The sequence below is a fragment of the Mustela erminea genome, chromosome 3 (genome assembly GCF_009829155.1).
Source record: "Mustela erminea isolate mMusErm1 chromosome 3, mMusErm1.Pri, whole genome shotgun sequence".
Classification (NCBI taxonomy): Eukaryota; Metazoa; Chordata; class Mammalia; order Carnivora; family Mustelidae; genus Mustela; species Mustela erminea.
In genome coordinates this window covers 87,654,621-87,675,426 of record NC_045616.1, presented here as the reverse complement: position 1 = coordinate 87,675,426, position 20,806 = coordinate 87,654,621, and the positions used below count along the sequence as shown (strand labels likewise).

At 49.6% G+C, this 20,806-nt stretch overlaps 1 protein-coding gene across 2 annotated transcripts; it reads right to left on the bottom strand.

Annotated features, from left to right (window-relative positions):
* Nucleotides 1-392: 392 nt before the first annotated feature.
* STING1 (stimulator of interferon response cGAMP interactor 1) lies at nt 393-5,477 on the bottom strand. Of its 2 annotated transcripts, XM_032336534.1 has the most exons (7): nt 5,300-5,477; nt 4,153-4,983; nt 3,831-4,014; nt 3,480-3,588; nt 2,380-2,618; nt 1,468-1,654; nt 393-923 (listed from the first exon to the last, which is right to left on the bottom strand). In XM_032336534.1, the coding sequence occupies exons 2-7, from the start codon at nt 4,377-4,379 to the stop codon at nt 733-735; spliced, it is 1,137 nt and encodes a 378-aa protein (XP_032192425.1). In that variant the 5' UTR covers nt 4,380-4,983; nt 5,300-5,477; the 3' UTR covers nt 393-732. The 2 variants fall into 2 exon arrangements, with proteins under 2 accessions (XP_032192425.1, XP_032192426.1); XM_032336535.1 differs by lacking the exon at nt 5,300-5,477 and having other exon boundaries at nt 3,831-3,904; nt 4,153-4,251.
* Between the last annotated feature and the right edge of the window lie 15,329 nt (nt 5,478-20,806).

The window sequence follows — 20,806 nt, the reverse complement described above, 5'->3', positions numbered from 1 at the left end:
AAGGGGGCTGTTCAGAAAGGGCAGGTATAAGGAGACTATAAGTGAAGAGTGAGTGCTCCAGAAGGGACATTAGCAGGAAGCCAGGACAATCGCTAGGTCTGAGCAGCACGGGGAAGGGGCAGATAATGGAACCTGGGGAGAGACAGGGTTACCGAGAGCGTGGCAGAAGCATGGCTTTAGGTTAGAGATGCAGAGAGCCCTTGGTGCTACAGGGAGGAATCTGGGAGAATAACTACCCCAACTTCGCCCCCTCCCTTTCCCTCTGTTCTCCTACTGGGGCTTCCCATGGACTGAACATGACCAGAATTCAGAGAGCAAGGGAGCCTGTTGATGCCATCCCAGGACAGAGGAGGGAGAGAGGGCTAGAGAGTCAGTCTGGAGGTCCAATGAAAGACACCTGACACATCCCTTACATTTATCTGGCATTTAGAGTTTACAAAAATGTTCCATACAATCATAATCCTCACAACAACCCTGCAAGATAGGTAGGACAGTGATTATAATCCCATTTCACAGATGAGGACACTGAGGTTCAGAGAGGTAAAACTACTTGCCCAAAGTCATAGGATTCGTCTTGAAATGTTAAGTTCAGGGACCTTCTCTGAGAGGCTCCCTGTGGGAGGAAGTGGTTCTGCTGGGCATTCAGCTGCTAAAGAAAGCCCTTCAATCCACAGTCTCGGGGATCCAGAGTCTTGGGGAGCACTGGGATTTCAGGCCAGCGAACCCTGAGCATCAGAATAAATCCGTGCGGAGTGGGAGAGGCTGTTCCAAGCCACTGATGAGGAGCTTGGGCTCCTGGGACAGCGTGGAGGAATTGGGTGCAATCGAGGTGTCCGGGCCACCCATAGTGACCTCCTTTTCCTCCTGCCGCAAGTGCCGGAGAATCTCCTGTGACAGGGAGAAGCTGCTTCCCTCTGCAGGTTCTGGAACAAGGATGGGGAAGGTGGGTGAGGAGTGTGGAGAGGACCTCTCCTGTTCTCACTTGAACATGCCCCGAGGCTTTCGGGGGCACATCCTCCAACCCTTCCTCTCCCTCACCTCTGTGTTCTTCCCCACCCCTGACCCTGGGGCTAGTGTTCCCTGGAATTCTGGGGCTAGAAGTGGTTTTAGAGATAACAGAATTCCACCTTCCCAATCCTAGAAATGGGGCTCAGAGAGAGCAGAGACCAGTAGCCCTGATCTCTGTGTCCTGGGGCTGGGGCTCTTCTGCTTCTTCTAGCATTCCTAGATGAAGTCAGGGGCTCCTGGAGCCCGTCTCTTCACACTCCACCCAGGACCCGTAGCCAGATACTCAGAAAGCAACTGAGTGCCCTAAGTGGAGAGGTAGGACCTTTCCCCGGGCAGGAAGGAGCCAGGCTTGGATGCCTTGACTGCTTGGGAAGACCCAGGGCATGGTGCCACTCTAGCTACTTCTAACCCCTCAGGACACCTCTTCTCTTCCCACCCAGTAGCCTATCAAGCCCTCACCCTGGTAGACGATAAGGCGGCAGTTGTTCTGTGATTCAGGGGCATCTGCCAGGATGTCTTCAAGTATTCGGCAGAAGAGTTTGGCCTGCTCAAGCCGATCCTCCCGGCTAAAGCCAGCTCGGCCATCCTGTGACATGGCGAAAAGGGTCTGCAAGGGGGTGGCATACTCCAGGACACAGATGCCCACCTAGAAGAGGTGAGATGGGGGCAAGACTCAAACAGGGCCCAGACAGACAGACTCTGGACCCTGGTGCCACTGCTGGGGCCCCACTCCCTCCGCCTGTAGAGATGGAGTTCTGGGAGGAGGCAGCCCTGATGGGATCCATGGAGTCTGGTGGCCTTTGCTCCTAAAATCAGGACCACGACTGTGCTAAATTTACCCTCCACAGATCCTCCTTCTTGATCCTGGCGCAAGGCTCACTGAGTCACTCTGCTGTCCACGGCTCCAGTGGGAAATCAAATGTAGGGGCTGGACTCTGGGTTCAAGCTTGGTCTGGGCTTCCTCCAACCTATCTGAGATCTTACATACATTCTCACACCTTCGTTTAGGGCAACTTTATGGTCAAGTACGTGGTTTGTCAGGTTGAAATCATCCTGTTTCTTGCTGGTTCTTTGAGTCTCGGTTTCCTCATGTGTGAGGTAGGGCTCATAACAGTCCTCACCCCGCAGGTGGTAGCGAGGGTTAGCTGAGGCGGTCAGATGACTGGCATCTGGTATGCGCTAAGGGCTCGATTACTGTTATTGGTTGCTATCATCCTTCAGAGCCAAATCCTGCCCAGCCCTGGGACCAACTTGGGAAATGAAGGCTCAGAGGAGGGCAACGGATTTGTATCAGTGCTTGGCCCAGGGTCAGAATTCTGGTGCTCTGGTCTGGATTTCTCATTAGCAGCACCCTTCTCCCTGAACACTCACCGGTTGCCCATTTTCCAGAAGCTCATAGACGCTGTTGGTGTAAACCCGGCCCTTGATGCCAGCACGGTCAGCACTTTGCTTCGGCAGCTCATATAGGAAGCGAATGTTGGGGTCGGCCACACTCAAGTCGTCAGGAACCCCACAGTCCAGAGGGAAGAGGATGTGTAGTCGATGGCTCCCCAAGCCCTGGAGCATGTTGGCGTGCTGTAGATTGTACATGCGTATCCGGGCTGGGAGCCCTGGGGTGGAGAGGCCCAAGAAGTCATTCCTACAGCCCTGTCACCCAGGGCAGAGACCCAATTCATTGGTTCCCTCAATGTGTGAGTGCAAGAGAACCACGGGTCCAGTCCACTTGCATTGTGCCTGAGCCAGGAAGGCAGAACCTTCGGGAACCCTCCCCCCACTCCTTCTCCTCTCCTCCTTCAGTTGTCCTTTGTCCAGATGTCTCTGCTCACCCTGCTCCTTCCCACTACAGCTTTTAGGGCTCTGAGAGGCAGGAAGAGCCCTGGAAGGTGACATTCCCAGCACTCCAAGGTGTACAGGGTCTGGCCACTTGCTCCAGACCTGTTTCCTAGCAGAGGCCCTGGTGACAAGGGCAAAGAGCAATGAGTTATGGGAGAGCCATGCTCTTGGCAAGCAAGTCAGAAGAAATGAGACATGACACATGGGCTCGTAGTAGAGTGGTCAAGGATCCAGGCTCTGGGCAGACCTGGGTTCAAATCCTGTCTCCGCTCACTAAGCCGTGTGACTTGGGAGAAGTGACTTCACCTTGTAGAGCCACGATGGTCTTATCTCTACAAGAGGGATGATAATTATCCCTTGTCCACAGGGTATGAATTAAAAGGGAAAATGCACACCCAGACAATGCAGTAAATATTCATTGGAAGAACTCATGCTTAACCTGAGAGAAATCACTTAATGGCTCTAAGCGCCGTATTCCTCCTTATAAACCAGGCATAATAACATCCTTCATGCCTACAGAATTGCTTTGGGAATCAGATGATTCCTTAGGAACAAAAATTCTTTGAAAAATACGGCAGGTTTTATGTCTTATTGTCTGTCTTAAAGATCTGGAAATAGAAGTGTTGAGAATGGCTCACCTGGCAAGATCAGTCGCAGGTACCCAATGTAATATGACCATGCAAGCCCGTGGGCCACGTTGAAGTTCTTTTTCTCACAGACTGCAGAGACCTCAGCCGGGGCTAGGCCCTGTAGACGGCAGGGTGGGGCTGGGGAGCCTCCATGAAGTATAACCAGATTCCTCCTCCTCAAAAAGTTTTCCCGACCAGCTGCCAACCTGCTCCCTTCTCTGCCACTGTTGCAGAACATTACACACTCTACTCTAAGGACCGACCTCTAAACTAGTCCCATCCCCACTGCTGAGCTCAGAGTAGGACCTACTAGCTGCTCCCTCCACTTGACTACACCCTTCACCTCCCTCTGTGTCTCACCTGGAGCTCTAGGAGGATGTTCAGTGCCTCTGAGAGGCCCAGGAGGGCAAGCATCCAGGTGAAGGGCAGGCCAGCTGTGTTTGGGAGGGAGCCATAGAAATAGCAGGACAGCAGCAGCAGAGCCCCACAACGAATGGGGCAGCCCAGGCAAGCCCGCATAGCCCTCCAGTAGCTGCCCTGGTACCTGCAGGGGACAGGCAAGCTCTGGACTGCTGCCCAGCTCAGTCAGGGAGATTCAAGGAGGGGCAGGCCTGGGCGTCAAGAGAGCAAGATGGGGCGGGGGGGGAGGGCGGTGGGAAATTGCTATGGGTAATAGAGTCACCTGGAGTGGAGGTGGCACATCTCCTCAGTCAGATGACAGACCCCCTTGAAGAGCAGTCCCAGCTGCAGGGAGGCCAGGTGGAGCACCAGCCATCGGAGAATGTGTTCTGGTGGCTCTCCCAGAACCCAAAGGACTGCCAGGCAGACAGTCAACAGAACGAAGGCTGCCTTCCGGGCTCTGGTCCCCCTAGGCCGTGGGATGGATGGGTGCAGGCTAGAATGGGACATCTGTGGGTACCAAGAAACCCATGGCCGTTATCCTCCCACTCTCCTACCATGGCGGGACAGCTTTCTCCTCCTGTGCCCAGCCGGGGTCAGAGGCTGTTGTTGGAGATGCCTCTAGAGGACAGGCTGGGCTTAGAGCATCCTAGCACTCCTGTCTCGGAGAGATTTGTTGAAAAGAAGCAGGGGAAGAAGTGGGTGCACCCACACATAAATACCCTACCCAACCCCAGGAAGACCACAGGTGTCGTGAAGAAAAAAAGCAGTGACTGTCCCAGACCCAGACCTGAAAATGTCCTGTGAGATGCAACCCACCTAGGGACTGTTGGGAACCTGGGCTTCCCTCTCCACCGAATCCACCCCAGGGAAGGCGTTAGTCAGCAAAAGTGACACACAGTCTGGGAGTGCAGGCAGGACAGTTGGAAGGCTGCTGCCCATGTCTGGGTGTCTGGGAGCCTCAGCCTTGGAGCCTATGCTCCGCTGCTCCTGGTCCTACTTACCTTCCACCTCAGAGACTGCAGATTGTTTCTGGAAGATGACAGGGAGAGGTCTAAGGCAATGACTCCCAGCGACCAAGTGCAGACTCTCTAGGTACAGTCTGAAAATGGGACTTTAAAAAACAACTAAAGCTTTTTCCACAACACTGCAGCCCTGGCGTCTCACCAGACCACAGCTCAGGAGAGGACGGTATTTCCTGCTCCCCAGGAAGGGAGGAAGGGCCCTGATGAGCCATAGTCCAGTCTTGATATGGAGAGGGAAGCTTGAGGAGGCCCTTGTTCCCATTGTCCTTTGCTCCCCCTCACCGTCCCCCTGCAGCCATAACCCTGACCACCTCAAGACCCCACGATCCAACAGACTCTCCAGCGCCCAGACAGGGCTCCACACACTCTCAGAGGAATGCAGCACACACACTACACCATACTAACCTGCCTGATTTTGATTCTGGTCTGGACGCAGATCCTCTTTTTCTGGAGACTGTGATATCAAGAAGGAGGAAGGGAGAATGAAAGTTATTTCCTGTAACAGCAGCCTTTCTGGTAAAAGGTTTCACAGCAGCTGAGAGCCTGCAGGGGAGTGGGGCTTTGGCTTCCACGGGAAGTAGCCACGCCTCTGACTTCTCAGAGAGAGCCCTGTGATTCTAGCCAAAAAAACAGTCACATGGAACCTCACCATCAATCATCATCATAAAGGGTTTCCCATGTTCCAGATAGGATGCTAAGTGTTACACATGGTATTTTTCTTAATCTGCTGAGCCACTCTGGAAGATAGCTAGAATTATTTCCCATTTTGCAGGGGATCTGTCTGAGGCTCAGGGTGGTAAATGGCTTGCTCTGTGCCTTGACTGCATGGGAGGGGGTGGAAGGTCCAAGTTTCACATCTATATATTCTCCTGCGGTGGCCGGGAGTATCTCTGGCTGGTCTCTGGCAAACTGAGAAGCTGATTTAACCGGAGGACAGGGCTGGCCTGGAGAGTGGGATTGGGGTGGCCCCCACAGAGCTGCAGCTGTTCATTCTGGCCAGGCCAGCGAGTCTTTGCCTGGACCCTTCACCGCATCACAACCAGAAACCAGGTGGACAACACATGCACTCACAGATGACAACGGGCCTCCCATGAACAAGGAGGCCTTCTGAAAACTCTTGTTTGCAAAAATCACTTCCTCTAAATGGGGGAATTCCCTCTATCTTCTCTTCCCCACAAGTGGCTCCCAAGGGGGCCCTCTGAGGTAAGCAAGGGCTCAGCTGCTTCAAAACCAAAGAAAATCAAAGGTGCCCAAAAGAAGGTCTGAACAGAGTTCTCCCAGCCCCAAGAGCCAGCTGTGCCAAGTAGCCAAGGGCCGCTAGGCTACGGAGGACCTACTCCCCCAGGGGACATTGCCTGCTCTGTGGCTCTGACTGGTCATTATTTCCCCCAGACGTGTTCTTCACTCCATCCCTTCCTTCATCCCACCCCCCTAAAATAGAAGTTCCTCTGCTTTAGAGGCCAGATGGGGACTATGCATCTGAAGCCTTAAAAAACACATGTGTCATCACAGATCTAGCAATCTACTTCCAGGAACCCTTCATCAGGAAATACTCAGACAAGAGGCACCTGGGTGGCTCAGTTGGTTAAGCCTCTGCCTTCAGCTCAGGTCATGATCTCAAGGTCCTGTGATCAAGCCTGCTCCTCCCTGTCCTGCTTTGCTCTCTCTCTTTGTCAAATAAATAAATAAAATCTTAAAAAAAAGAAATAATCAGACAAGGACACAAAAAATGCCTATTTTTCAGATGTCCATAGCATTACTGTTTACACCAGAGGAAAAACTGAAAGTTATGCAAATGCCCAACAATGAGGACTTGTTGACTAAATTGTGATGCATCTTATAGTAGAAGGTTGCATAGCCACCAAAAATGATGAGGTAATTTTGTATTAATGACTCTTTTTTTTTTTAATTTTTTAAGATTTGTTTATTTTAGGGTGAAGAGGGGCAGAGGGAGAAGGAGAGAGGGAATCTCCAGCAGACTCCCTGCCCAGCGCAGAGCCCAATGCCAGGCTCAATCCCACAACTCTGACATCATGACCCAAACCAAAACCAAGAGTTGAACACCCAACCAATCGAGTCACCCAGGCACCCCTGTATCTCTTGACTCTTAAACATGTTTTTTATACATTTCTCACTGGAAAAGAGCAGCATACAAGACAGTATAAGCACATTTTAAGAAATATATCTTGCATGAAAAAAGGTCTGGAAGCACGTATGTCAAAATGCCAACAATGATTACTCTATACCGTGGGAATGTAGATGAATGTAGCATATTTTTCCCTGTTTGCTCAATATGTTCTCTTAGGTTTCTTTTCCCAAGATTGAACATGTATTGTTTGTTTCATGCTTGGAGTATGCTGTGAAAAGAAAAAAATCCCAGCACTGCCTCAGGGCCGAGGGGATAGGATTGCTGCTGAATATGACAGGCCAGGCCCCGTTGTCATGACACCCACAGCAGGACACGCGCCGCGCCGTGGGCATTGGGCAACCGCACCAGGCATTAACTACAGATATGGCGAGGGCTTCAGAGAACGCACTTCTGTTGATGTTCTGAGGGGAGCCTGGAATACCCACGTCTAGACTTTCCTGAAGAAATGCCATTTAAGCTGAGTTTGGAAGGTGCAAGGCAAGGGGGTGGGGAGGAGGGAGGGTGAAGAACATTCTGACCGAGCATCACGTGTTTAAAAGGGTGTGAAGGATTTGGGTCCGTGGAGGAACAGAGAAATGCCTGGTGTGGGGGAGTGTGTGAGTGTTGGGGTTCTGTATCAGATTCTTAGGGCTGCTCTACGGAGGCCCTAGAAATGTGGTGGCTTAAAACAACAGAAATTTATTAAACAGAAATTGACTCACCACCTTCCGCTGCCTCCAGGTGATCCTTGGTTTGCAGCTCTGCCTCTCTCATAGCTTCCTCAGCTTTTCGTCTCTGTCTTCACAGGGCTTTTCCTCTTCTAATGAGGACACCCATTGTGCTTGGATTAGACTGCACCCTAATGACTTCATTTTAGCTTGACTAAACCTGCAAAGACACTATCTCCAAATAAGATCACATTCACAGGTGCTGGGAGGCTAAGACTTCAACATATCTTTTTGGGGGACATAATTCAACCCCTAACAGGGTCTGTGGTATAGGAATGGGATGAGGGATGGGGTCTGTGACCAGGGCCTCAGAGCCAAGTCCAGACCAGCTGGACTGACAGACAGGGAGCTCGAAGCTCTTCCAGACCCACCACCTTGGCATCTGAGGAAACCATGGGCCACAGGAGGAGGTGAGGTGGGAGTGAGGGTGGTTGCCAGCTCACAGGCTGCTGCCTTCAGGCCAGGGTTTTGGGGCTTGATTGCTCTGCTCCATGGGCTGGCTTGCTCCCGGGGCCTCCCCCTCACTTCCCAGTAGTGGCTTCTTCCCTCCAGACAGCCCCTGAGTGCTTGTCTGGGCCGGCGCTAGCATTTCCATGTCCAGCCCAGTTACAGCTGCCATAGGTCTCCCCTGAAACTTGTCATCAGGGTTCCTGGGAGAGAACAAAACCCCTAAACACTCATTCCGGGGACTTTGGGCCTGGGATAGCATGTGAGTGGGGTTGGGAGGACTCTGGGCTCTGAAGAGCTGCCCTTTTGCCCACAAAACCCCTTTCATGTTTACACGTCCCTGATGTTCTTGCATAAAGGTCCCCAAATCCTGCTAGGACAGGGACTTGGGGGGCGGATTTTAAGATCAGTTAACTATGGGGACGCCTGGGTGGCTCAGTTGGTTAAGATCAGTTAACTATGGTATTCCCGGGATCCAATCTGTCTGTGTCTCCTAGTTATGTGACCTTGGCCCAGTTTTTTACATTCATTGAGCCTCAGTTGTAGTGGGGATGGTAGTATCTTATCATATCAGACTGTCACGAGGATAAAAAAAAACACTGCACTTGTAGACATGACTTGCTCAAGATGCTCAGCGATTACTCATTTGACCCACCACCAGCAACAGCACTGACAGTCCTTCTCTTGGGGTTGCCATCTTCCATCACCTTGGCCTCTAAAATGGGCTCAGGTCACCTCTCCAGCAGACACAGATGTGAGTCTGATGCCAGCTACTTCCTTGCATTGCCCCATCATGGAGCCCATTAGTGTGTCATGGCCTTTCTTGGACAGGACAATATCCAAGTAGATGTGACAGAGAAAGAGGGGCTGGAAATGCATGATTGGGGGAGGGAGCATGGGAGTGAATAATGGACCATGTTCTCCTGGAAGGAGGTATCCAGCCTCCTGGATAGAGATCTGGTTGGTCTTTTTGTTGTTGTTGTTGGGTTTTGCTCACAGCTTTATGGAGATAGAATTTCTAAAACATACGACTCATATATTTAAAACGCCCAATTCAGGGACTCCTGGGTGGCAAAGTCAGTTGAGCATCCTGATCTTTGTTTGTGCTCTGGTAGTGATCTCGAGGTATGAAATTAGGTGGATTTGGGCTCTGTGCTCAGTGTGGAGTGTGTTTCAGATTCTCTCTCCTTCTCCCTCTGCCCCTCCCGCTCATACTCTTTCTCTCTAAAATAAATCAATCTTTTTCTTTTTTTAAGATTTTATTTATTTATTTATTTATTTGACAGACAGAGATCACAAGTAGGCAGAGAGGCAGGCAGAGAGAGAGGAGGAAGCAGGCTCCCCGCTGAGAAGAGAGCCCAATGTGGGGCTCAGCCCAGGACCCTGGGATCATGACCTGAGCTGAAGACAGATGCCTTAACCCACTGAGCCACCCAGACGCCCCAATCATCATAATTTTTGTTATATGCCCAATATTCTATAATAGAGAATTATGAATCATGATTGAAGCAGTCACCTATTATTGGGGATTTAGATTCTTTTAAATTTTTCTCTATAAGAAACTTTGCAGGAGCACCTGGGTGGCTCAGTGGGTTAAGCCTCTGCCTTCAGCTCAGGTCATGATCCTGGGGTCCTAGGATCGAGCCCTGAATCAGGCTCTCTGCTCAGCAGGGAGCCGGCTTTCCCCTCTATCTCTGCCTGCCTCTCTGCTTACTTGTGATCTCTCTCTTTGTGTCAAATAAATAAATAAAATCTTTAAGAAAAAAAAATTTTGCAGTAAACGTAAGGAGGTGCATCTTTGCACACTCACTTTTCTGATTATTAGGAACGAGTCTCAGAAGTGGGGTTACTGGGTCAAAGATTATGTGCAGTTTTCAAGCTTCTGATGAGTAGTACCAAAGGACTCACTCACTACATATATGCTCTTTGCTTTAGAAGCAAAACAGAGAAAAATGAGAAAATAGGAAACAACCCAAACTTTCAACACCACAGAATCAGTTCAAATAATGAGGGTATGTCCACAGAGCGGCAGGGTGGGAAGCTGCAACAAATGATGCAGCCCTACACTTTCTGATGTTGAAGGACACTGAGAGCATATTTTGAAGTTATAGAACTGGGATGCCTGGGTGGCTCAGGTGGTTAAGAATCTGCCTTCAGGGCGCCTGGGTGGCTCAGTGGGTTAAGCCGCTGCTTTTGGCTCAGGTCATGATCTCAGGGTCCTGGGATCGAGTCCTGCATCGGGCTCTCTGCTCAGCAGGGAGCCTGCTTTCCTCTCTCTCTCTCTCTCTGCTTGCCTCTCTCTCCGTCTACTTGTGATCTCTCTCTGTCAAATAAATAAATAAAATCTTTAAAAAAAAAAAAAGAATCTGCCTTCAGCTCAGGTCATGATCCCAGGGTCCGGGGATTGAACCTCAGGTCAGTCTCCCTGCTTGGCGGGAAGCCTGCTTCTCCCTCTCCTACTCCCCCTGCTTGTGTTCCTTCTTTCAAATGAACGTATTAAAAAATATTTTTTAAAATGCAGTTACAGGGACACCTGGGTGGTTCAGTTGGTTAAGCAGCTGCCTTCAGCTCAGTCATGATCCCAGGGTCCTGGGATCGAGTCCCACATCGGGCTCCTTGCTCGGCGGGGAGCCTGCTTCTCCCTCTGCCTCTGCCTGCCTCTTTGTCTGCCTGTGCTCGCTCACTCTCTCTCCCTCTGTCTCTGGCAAATAAATAAATAAAATCTTTAAAAAAAATGCAGTTACAGAACTCGTTATAAAATAGTTCATATTAAGTAAACATTCAAGGAAATATCCCATAGCTCCTTCAAGAATTGAGGCAGCACCCTATATACTGAAATGGAAATATCTGAGAGATAGTATAGTGAGGGGAAAGAGCACACTGCAGAACAGTGAGTGTGGAAACCAAAGGGTAGCTCTGCTTATATATTTGTAATATTTGTAATAAATATGCAAGAAGTTGGTGAGCATCAGGGAGGGCAACTGAGTGGGTGGGAGCCAGGGAGAGAGGGAGACTCACTTGCAGCTGCAAATTGTTTTGTGTTTTTGTACCTTTTAAGTTTTATTTTGTGCACATTATTACCTATTCTAACATTAAATAAAATAGCAGTAAGCCACAGTATTTATATTATGATCCCATTTTTATTTTTGAAAGTAGATGTATATCTTTGAGTGGGAAAAATTCTGGTTGTAAATACAACAAAATGTTCATAATGGTTATTTTGGAAGGAGATTTGGGGTAACTGGAAGTTAAAAACATATCCGTAAATCCTCTTACATTGCTGGTGGGAATGCAGGCTGGTATAGCCACTCTGGAAAATGGTATGGAGTTTCCTCAAAAAGTTAAAAATAGGAACGCCTGGGTGGCTCAGTGGGTTAAGGCCTCTGCCTTCAGCTCAGGTCATGGTCCCAGGGTACTGGGATCGAGCCCCGCATTGGGCTCTCTGCTCAGCAGGGAGCCTGCTTCCTCCTCTCTCTCTCTCTGCCTGCCTCTCTGCCTACTTGTGATCTGTCAAATAAATAAATAAATAAAATCTTAAAAAAAAAAAAGTTAAAAATAGAGCTACCCTACAACCCAGCAATCATACTACTGGATATTTATATATCCTAAAGATACAAATGTAGTGATCTGAAGGGGCACCTGCACCCCAATGTTACAGCAGCAAGGTCCACAATAGTCAAATTATCGAAAGAGCCCAGATGTCCATCGACAGATGAATGGGTAAAGATGATGTGGTATATATATACGATGGAATACTATGCAGCCATCAGAAAATGGAATCTTGCCATTTGCAATGACGTGGTTGAAACTAGAGGGTATTATGCTAAGCAAAATAAGTCAATCAGAGAAAGACAATTAGCATCTGATTTCACTTATATGTGGAATTTAAGAAACAAAGCAGAGGATCATAGGGGAAGGGAGGAAAAAGTAAAATAAGATGACCTGAGGGTTGCTGGGGGGAAGGAAGGTAGGAGGATGGGTAACTGGGTGATGGGCGTTAGGAGGACACGTAATGGAATCAGCACTGGGTGTTACATGCAACTGATGAATCACTGAACTGTGCCTCTGAAACTACTAACACACTGTATGTTAATTAATTGGATTTAAATAAAAGAAAATAAAATAAATTAACGGATCCACAAACCTCCGATACTCCTCCCTTCAAAAGGTGGAGACTAATCCCCTCTCAAGCATAGGACTAACTGGATCACTAGTTCCGGGGACACTCAGCTGCCAGGCTCACAAGACACTCACGCAGCCACCGAGAGGTCCGAGTTGTGAGCTTCAAGGCCTCCTACCAACCACCAGTCACATCTTGCCAGGCATACAAATTAGCAGCCTTGGAAGTGAAACCGCCAGCCCTGGTCAAGCCTTCAAATCATGGCAGCTCTGACTGACAGCTTGATTGCAATCTCATGAGAAATTCAGAGCCACAACCACCTAACTAAGCAACCCCTAAATTCCTGGATCTGAGAAACAGTGAGATAATCCGTGTTTGTTGTTTGAAGCTACTAAGTTTTCGGGTAATTTGTTACACAGCAATAGATAGAATAATACCAAGTAATTTTGGATTTCCATTTTGTTTATTGCATTTAGAAATGTTTATTAAAATAAACACATATTGTGAGAGTAATCAAAACCGAGGAAGAAATGAGCCAGAGAACAATGGAAAAACAGCTCAGTCTGAGGTTCATTAATTCAGCTATGGATCCTTTGATGGGTATGCTCTGGTTTCTTAGCAGTTTTCCTGAAGCTTCTTTAAGGGCTTTAGCAGACCTCAGGTGTATTTTGACTTGCCATCAAAAGCCTGCTACCTGGGGCACCTGGGTGGCTCAGTGGGTTAAAGCCTCTGCCTTTTGGCTCCAGTCATGATCCCAGGCACCTGGGATCGAGCCCCACATCTGGCTCTCTGCTCATTGGAGAGCCTGTTTCGCCTCCTTCTTTCTCTGCCTGCCTCTCTACCTACATGTGATCTCTGTCTATCAAATAAATAAATAAATAAAATCTTTAAAACAAACAAACAAAAAAGGCCACTACCTTCCTGGGCTGTATTCATGGGAAGATAGATCTGCATCATGGAATGTGACATTGTGGTTCCCCCACACCCCACATCAGACCGGATCTGGGCATTAGACACTGATGTCTAGAAGCTGTTGAAGGCCCAGAAGTTGTCTCTTCCTTCTTTTGAGGGCCCCTTGTCTCATAGCTCTTTTCTCAGCTGTGCACTCCAAATAGACTGGACCTTGTCAGTGTCCCAGACACTTCATGCTCTCTCTCACTGCCTAGATGGCTCTTCCTGTCCCCTGTGCTGTCCCCAACCCTCCCCCCTGCTACCCCATGATGTTGCATTTCCTGGTGAGCAGACTAAGCTCAGGGCATGAGCAAAACTCTCCCAATTTTTCCTTATTTTATAAAAAGCTTTATTTAGGGGTGCCTGGGTGGCTCAGTTGGTTGGGCAACTGCCTTTGGCTCAGGTCATGATTCCGGAGTCCTGGGACCGAGTTTCACATCGGGCTCCTTGCTTAGCGGGGAGTCTGCTTCTGCTTCTCCCTCTGCTGCTCCCCCTGTTTGTGCTCTCTCTGTGCCTCTCTCTCAAATAAATAAATAAAACCTTAAAAAAAAATAAAGAATAAAAGGATTTATTTGTCCATTTGAGAGAGAGAGAGCACATGAGCCAGGGGAGGGGCAAAGAGAGAGAATCGCAGACTCCCCGCTGAGCATGGAGCCAGACATGGGTCTCAATCTCATAACCACCAGATCACCACCTGAACCTAAATCAAGAGTCGGACACCCAAACAACTGAAGCAAGCAGGCACCTCCCTTAATTTTTCTTTAAAACTTTGGCGTTTGAATAGCCCTGTAGCTGCTCACCTGATCACAGGGAGATCTCTCCAGGAAGTCTCCCCAGACCTCATGCTGGGTCGGGGCCTTGCCTTCTGCTCTATGTCAGTCCAAATCTTTCCTGTTTGGCCTTGTGCATGCTTCCTTGTTACTACTGTCTGGTTGCTGGTTTCTTGGACAGACTATAAGCCATGGAGGGCAGCATCAACCTTGCTTGTTCTCTACTGTGGCCCCAAGGTCTGACACAGAGTAAATGCTCTGTATAGACCTGAGCAATCTCTCCAAATGTCTGAAGGGCTGTATGAGGGAGAAGAGACTTTCTCTTTGTAACCACAGAAGGCAGAACTAAGAAAAATCAAAGTGAGTATCAGATTTTGTTTCTAAACCAGGAAGAATCTTCTAATAATATAGGCTGCCAAAGAGGTAGTGAGCTGTAATCACCAAAGGAGTTTCCGAGAAGCCTGGTAGGCTCTCTGTGAGGGGTGGGCTGCTGAATCTCTGAGTTTCCAAGATCCCGGGCAAGCTGGGCTTTTGAGGAAGTCATGAAGGTGTCTTTTTGGTGGGGGAAGGGCAAGGAGGTAAATTTGTTTTTCCCATTTGAGGAACTTGCTTGTGATTCAGACTAAGCACAGCTGGTCAAGTTCACCCACCCACACTTCCTCTTCCCAACCCATCTCCTCTCCTACCCGCAAGAGGTCTTATGGTTGGCACTGGTGACACCTGGTGGCCATTTGGACTAGGAGTGAAGCAGCCCTATCATCAACTGGTCCATCTGATTCATGGCTAAATCCCAGGGCATACTACAATGCTTACTACGCAGGAGGCCCTCACCTTTGAGGAATGAATGAATGAATGAATGAATGAATACAGACAGTAAAGAGGAGGAGGAGGAAGATATACGGCCTCTTTGGGCCTGGAGACTTAATCAAGAGGACCAACCAAACCTGCAGGAGATGGCTGGAGAATTCATGCACTCAGGTATATACAGACAAAAGGGCCTCTCCTCTCTCTCCTTCCTCCCTCCTCTGTCCTATGTCCTAGGGGTATGTGTGAAGGGAGGAAAGGGCTATTTTGAGAAAAGGCTAAAGTTAACCAAAAGCTGTTCCTGCATCTTAGCTTAACTGTGCTCTAGAGCTATGGGCTTGGTTAGACATGCCTGGGTAAGGCTCCTTTCAAAAAGAGGACTTAGAGGCATGGAGAGGGCAGGAACCCGCCTAAGGCCCCACAACCAGATTGTAGCAGGGCCGGGAACCCCAGCTTCAGTTCTTTAGGTCAAATCATAGAATTTGACCACCTAAGATAGAAACAGAAAGGAAAGGAGCCGTTGGTGTAGAGCCTAGAGGAACAAGGCCGACAGGGTTCACAAGCCATGGGAGACTTCCCCAGCATGCACCTAGGCCCTTCCAGCTGAAGAGCTGGGGCACTATCTCTACCCCAAACTGAATGGGTATTCCCTCCCCACTCTCTCAGAGCCCACCTCTCAACCAGTCTGCTTTATACCCAACGTTCAACTGTATGGACAGGGTTCGCCTCCCAGAGCCTGATTTTCCTAATCTGCAAAGGGATTATTGAAAGTGTAAGACAGGCTGCATGCCAAATGCTTAGAGTGGGGTTCGGTGTGTGGTGAGCATTCAGTAAGAATCAGTGGAGTAGGCCCGTGGCTCAGTTGGTTAAGCTTCTGACTCTTGATTGCCGCTCTTGATCTCAGGGCTGTGAGATCAAGCCCTGTGTTGGGCTCCTCACTTAGCAGGGAATCTGCTTGTCGCTCTCCATCTGCCCCTCCCCCAACTCATACAGGCTCTCCTCTCTCTCAAATAATTAAATAAGTAAAATCTTAAAAAAAAAAAAAATCAGGGGTGCCTGGGTGGCTCAGTTGGTTGAGGGTCCAACTCTTGCTTTTGGCTCAGATCACAATCTCAGGGTCATGGGATGGAGCCCTGAGTCAGGCTCGGTGCTGGGTATGGCGCTTGCTTGGGATTCTCTCTCTCCCCCTCCCTCTGCCCCTCCTCCACCCTCGCTTGCTCTCTCTTGTGCTTGCTCTCTCTCTTAAAAAAAAAAAAAAAAAGAATCCTAGCAACTATTACCATAGTAATACTGTAGACCCGGTTCAAGTCTTTCCCACAACCCCCATCTAGATGGAGACATCTTTGAGGGCAGCAGCATAAGGTTTTGGGGGTTTTTCTTAAGATTTTATTTATTTTTGCGAGAGAGAGAGCACAAGCGTGGGGTAGGGGCAGAGGGAGAAGCAGACTCCCCACTAAGCAGGGAGCCCAATGCAGGGCTCGATTCCAGGACCCAACCTGAGCCAAAGGCAGATGCCTAACTGGCTGAGCCAACCAGGGACCTGGGGACAACAGTTACCCTGACTCTGTAACTAGAGAAGACTCAGCACACAGCAGTGGTCTGTGTTGACTCTAGAGGGCACCTGCTGACTGGTTTCCCTTAGAGCCTTCCCTACAGGTTGGACAGGGGGTGGCCCTGCTGTCTGAGGCTGACTCTCTGGCTTTCCATTCCTTGAGGCTGTAATGAATCATTCATATGGAATGGGCTTGGGATCTCTCTGATAGGCCAAAAAACAGAGAGACAGAGTGCTGCCAGGAGTACAAAAATGCCATTCCTCAGTTGACCTAGATGGGGAAGGGGGACTCAAAATCCCAGCAGAGGAGGAGGGATAGGTCCTTGAGGCCACAGAGAAGAAAGCTGATATATGGACACAGGTTCTCCTTGGCTTCCTTGGCAGCAGTGTGCCTCTGACGCAGACCCTTGTGGGTAGTAGTATGAGGGGAACCAGAAGGGCCCACAGCTGCCCAATCATTCCCCCTCCTCCATCCTCAGGGCTCATGTATTCTGGGTTGCTCTACTTTCTCATGCCTTCATGCCAGGTCCTACAGTTGCCCTCCGCTTGGAATATCCACAGACATTCACTCACTCAATGGTGAACAAGTATTTATTGAGCCCCTCCTCTGTGCCAGGCACCTTGCCATGGGAGCTAACATTGTGGTTGTAGGGACAAAGGAGGGGACAGACAAAACTCCATTTAATTAGTACTGTTTTAGGAGAAAGCCCAGGACTTGCAGAGGGCAGGAGAGAGGTGGTCTTTAAACTCAATCCAAAGGAAGTGGGCAAGGTGTAGTCTCTAGGCAGGGGGAGCCTGTGTGTAGGCCAGAGGGAAAAAGCCCTGGGATTTTTCAAGAGCTGAAAGAAGTGAGTGTAAACCACAAGAGACCTGTCAAGCATGGGTGCCACTTCCAGGGCCTGAGGTAGGGACCCCAAATCAGCAGTTAACAAGCCCCACTAGTGATTTTGATACAGGTGGGACTCTGACTCAACATGTGAGAAAGGCATTAGGAAGTTGGGCTGGAGTTCACAGGGGCCACACTGTGAAAGCCTGGTAGGTCAGACCGAGTTTGATCTTTAAACCAAAGGAACAGGAAAGCAACTGAAGAGAGTTCATCCTGGGAACACCAGAATCTTTAGGAAGACCCCTCTGCAATGTGGAAAATGGATTGAAGAGCACTGTACTGCTGGCTGATGTGGCCTTCCAGCCTGGAGTGGATGTTGGCCTGAATCAAGAACGAGGCGGTGTGGACAAAGAAGCCGGCTTTGGGAGAGGAGGTGGGACTGGGGCATCCACAGGACCCGGTGATGGAGATAAGAGAAGGAAAGCAGCCAGAAAGCAGGAGAATGTGTGGGAGAACCCAGATTCTGGTAGGGGAAGTTGGAGGAGTATGAGGAAGGAAGGAAGGGAACCCATGTGGAATCTGAGGAGTCAGAAAGGGACAGACCGCTGTGGCCGTGCCTGCTGCCTGAGAATGCCCAGGATAGGGGAAGGTACGGCACGTGGGGGACCCGAGTCAGAAGGCCCCACACTCGGGAGCGCACTGAGTCCACAGTTGGAGAGAGGTCAGACAGGCCCAGACTGCGGCTGGTTCCAAACCCATCCTCTGTCCCTTCGGTCCCCTCGCGCCAGCTTCTGCCATTCCCGGCATACCTCGGGGCGGTGACCTCATGGGGCTCGGGTGCCAAGGCCCGCGCGTCCGCTAGATGGCACTGCTCCCGGCACTTCTCGGCCCCGCCGGCCCGGCTTGGCTCTCGACGAGGTCAGGGAAGACCCATCTAGCCTGCCAGGGATCGCTCCGGCTCCGGCTCCGGCTCCGGCTCCGGCTCCGGCTCCGGCTCCGGCTCCGGCTCCGGCTCCGGCTCGGGCTCGGGCTCCGGCCCCGGCTCCGGCTCCGGTTCCGCTTGGGCGACGGGTCCTGCCTTGTCCGGGCGAAGCGGTTAGCCTCCGGGCGAAGCGGTTAGCCTCCGAGCCAGCGCCACTGCCTGGCCGCCTCTGGACCCCGCCTCCGCGCTTTTGCCTTAGTGAGTCCGCGGTTGTGAAACGTGCGCGGTTCCGAAACGTGGACACCAGTCTGGAGAGCGCTGTCGTCCTCACACCCACATCCTGGCAGTCGTGGAGTCTGGTTCGCTTTTCTGCCCTCTCCAGAGCCCTTCCCTGAACCCTGCCCTCTCTCAGATCTGCCTGCTTAAGAAGAGGAATAGACTCCAGAATCAAACCCTAGCTCTGACCTTGAGAAAATAATCTTCTCCTGCTCCAGTTTCCCTTCAGATTAGATGGAATTGGTAATACCACCCATAAGATTGTTGGGAGGTCTACATGAATCGTGTTTTTCATTATAAAGCGAGTGGTCAATACATATCAGCTATTTGAACGTTTCTCTTTGTGTTGTTGGAATATAGTCACTGACCCAGATGTTTCCATGGGTTCTGACTGCCCTCAGGATCCAGTCCAAACCTTTAGCTTAGCCTGCCTGCAAGGACCTTTCAGTCTCATTTCCTGTCATTTCCCATCTCTTCCTCCCCACATCCTTCATTGGTTTTATCACAGACTTCTCTGAGCCTTGACCTGACTACCCTTTCCCGTTTTCTCTCCTCACTTCTGAGAAGAGAAACCTGTCACCACCACCCCCGCCACCAATGATTCTAAAGTTTGAAGATGCCCAGAACTGGCGTTATCAGAAACAAAATGGAAAGACTAAGGAACAATATATCAACAGTTATGAATATGTTTGAGCACTCTGTGCTTAAAGGGACAGAAATAGCTGGGGAGTTGATTGGTTGGGATATTAAAAGAGAAGAGGATCAGGGAGGGAAGAGCAAATAAAAAGCGTTTCCCTCACCCTTTAGCTCAACAGGTGGCCAAGCTCTGAGAAGCCCCCCTGACCACCACCACCCCCACCCCCACCCCAGCACAGGAACCAGGTCAGGTCTCTAGACAGACCGGTTTATAGGTTCTTAGAGGCTATTGCTGCACACTTACCTGAGCAACTTTTCTGGATGTGGGAATGGATGGCACTGAGTCACTTGTTCATTGGCATTGGTCCCCTGAAAACCAGAGGCAAGCATATGTGAGGAGACCAACCAGATCTGGGACCATGTGAGCTGATAGAGGTCTGAATCGAGGGTCTCTGAGGGTAATATGGACCCCAGCAGACTCTTTATATAACCTGGTACTCCCATACTCATGCCCAATGTCCTTCAGCACTCACCCACCAATCACGTCATCCCAAGCCTCCACTGAACTGGGCCAATCTCACAGAAGTGAGGGGCATGGAGTATTAAACCCCTTCCCAGCTATCTGAGTTTCCCCAGTACTTATGAATATGTGTCCTAGACATTGGGCTGGGCAATGCTCAATAGATGGGACATATAGAACAATGTCCTTCTTGCCCTCTTGGGATTCACAGTCTAATGACAGAGATGAGTCAGTCATCTCTGATGACTTGTCACAAGATGTGACAAGTGGGATGAGAGGATTATGAGAACTAGGGACCGGCGATGCTGTGCAGTGCTTAGAGGCCTCAAATGGCATCAGATGATACTGTGAAAGTGCTTAGTGCTAAACATGACATGCAGGGAATATTCAAAAAATACTTACTCAAGAAGCTGTTGAAGATACAGAAGTCTAGTGTCCAGCTTATCCTCTAAGTCTTCTGTAGACTCCTCAACCAATATGAACTACCCCCAGTTAATCTCTGTAGTCATCATTCACAGCACCCCTGGGTAGAAATGAGCATCCTCTCCTCCCCCTCAAAGATAGCCTGGGTTCATCACCTGAACAGAGGACAATGGAGGGGGACAACAGTGGGAGAAAGATGGGAGGGCTGCACCTCTGGAGGAGGTAGCTCAGACCTTTAGGCGCCAGTGGACACCAAAGGACCCACTGGATGGAAGGCAGCATCTTGAGGACTTGTCTTGGAGGTCCATTTGTATGAGAATGAGAAAGCATCAATTGTTCGAATCAAAAAAAGAGAAGTGCCCTCCTTGGCCTTGACTGGTGGTGTCCCCAGCTCTCCAGATCACTAAATACACACCTGCTGATGCCAAAGTGTATCCAAAAAGAGACCATGGAAGTGCTTGGGTCTTCTTTGTTGCTACTGCTTTTCTTTAGATCCAAACTTTTAGATCTGCTAGGGTTTCTTATTCTGGAGTTCAGTGGGCCACAGGGAGCCAGGAATCCATCCAGGGGCTAAATATAAAGCCAGTCTATCAACTACCATCTCTACCCAAGTTTTGCCAAATGTGGGCTTTTTCTTTTCTCATTAAAGGATAAATATATGCTTGTTTGCAAATAACTTAGAAGCCACAGATAAGCAACAAAAAGAAATATTTTGTATGAATTTTATCATTTTCCTCAAAAATATGAAAAGTTAAACAAAACATATTCTGAACATTTGCTCTAATCACTAAAACCTTCTGTTGCACAAT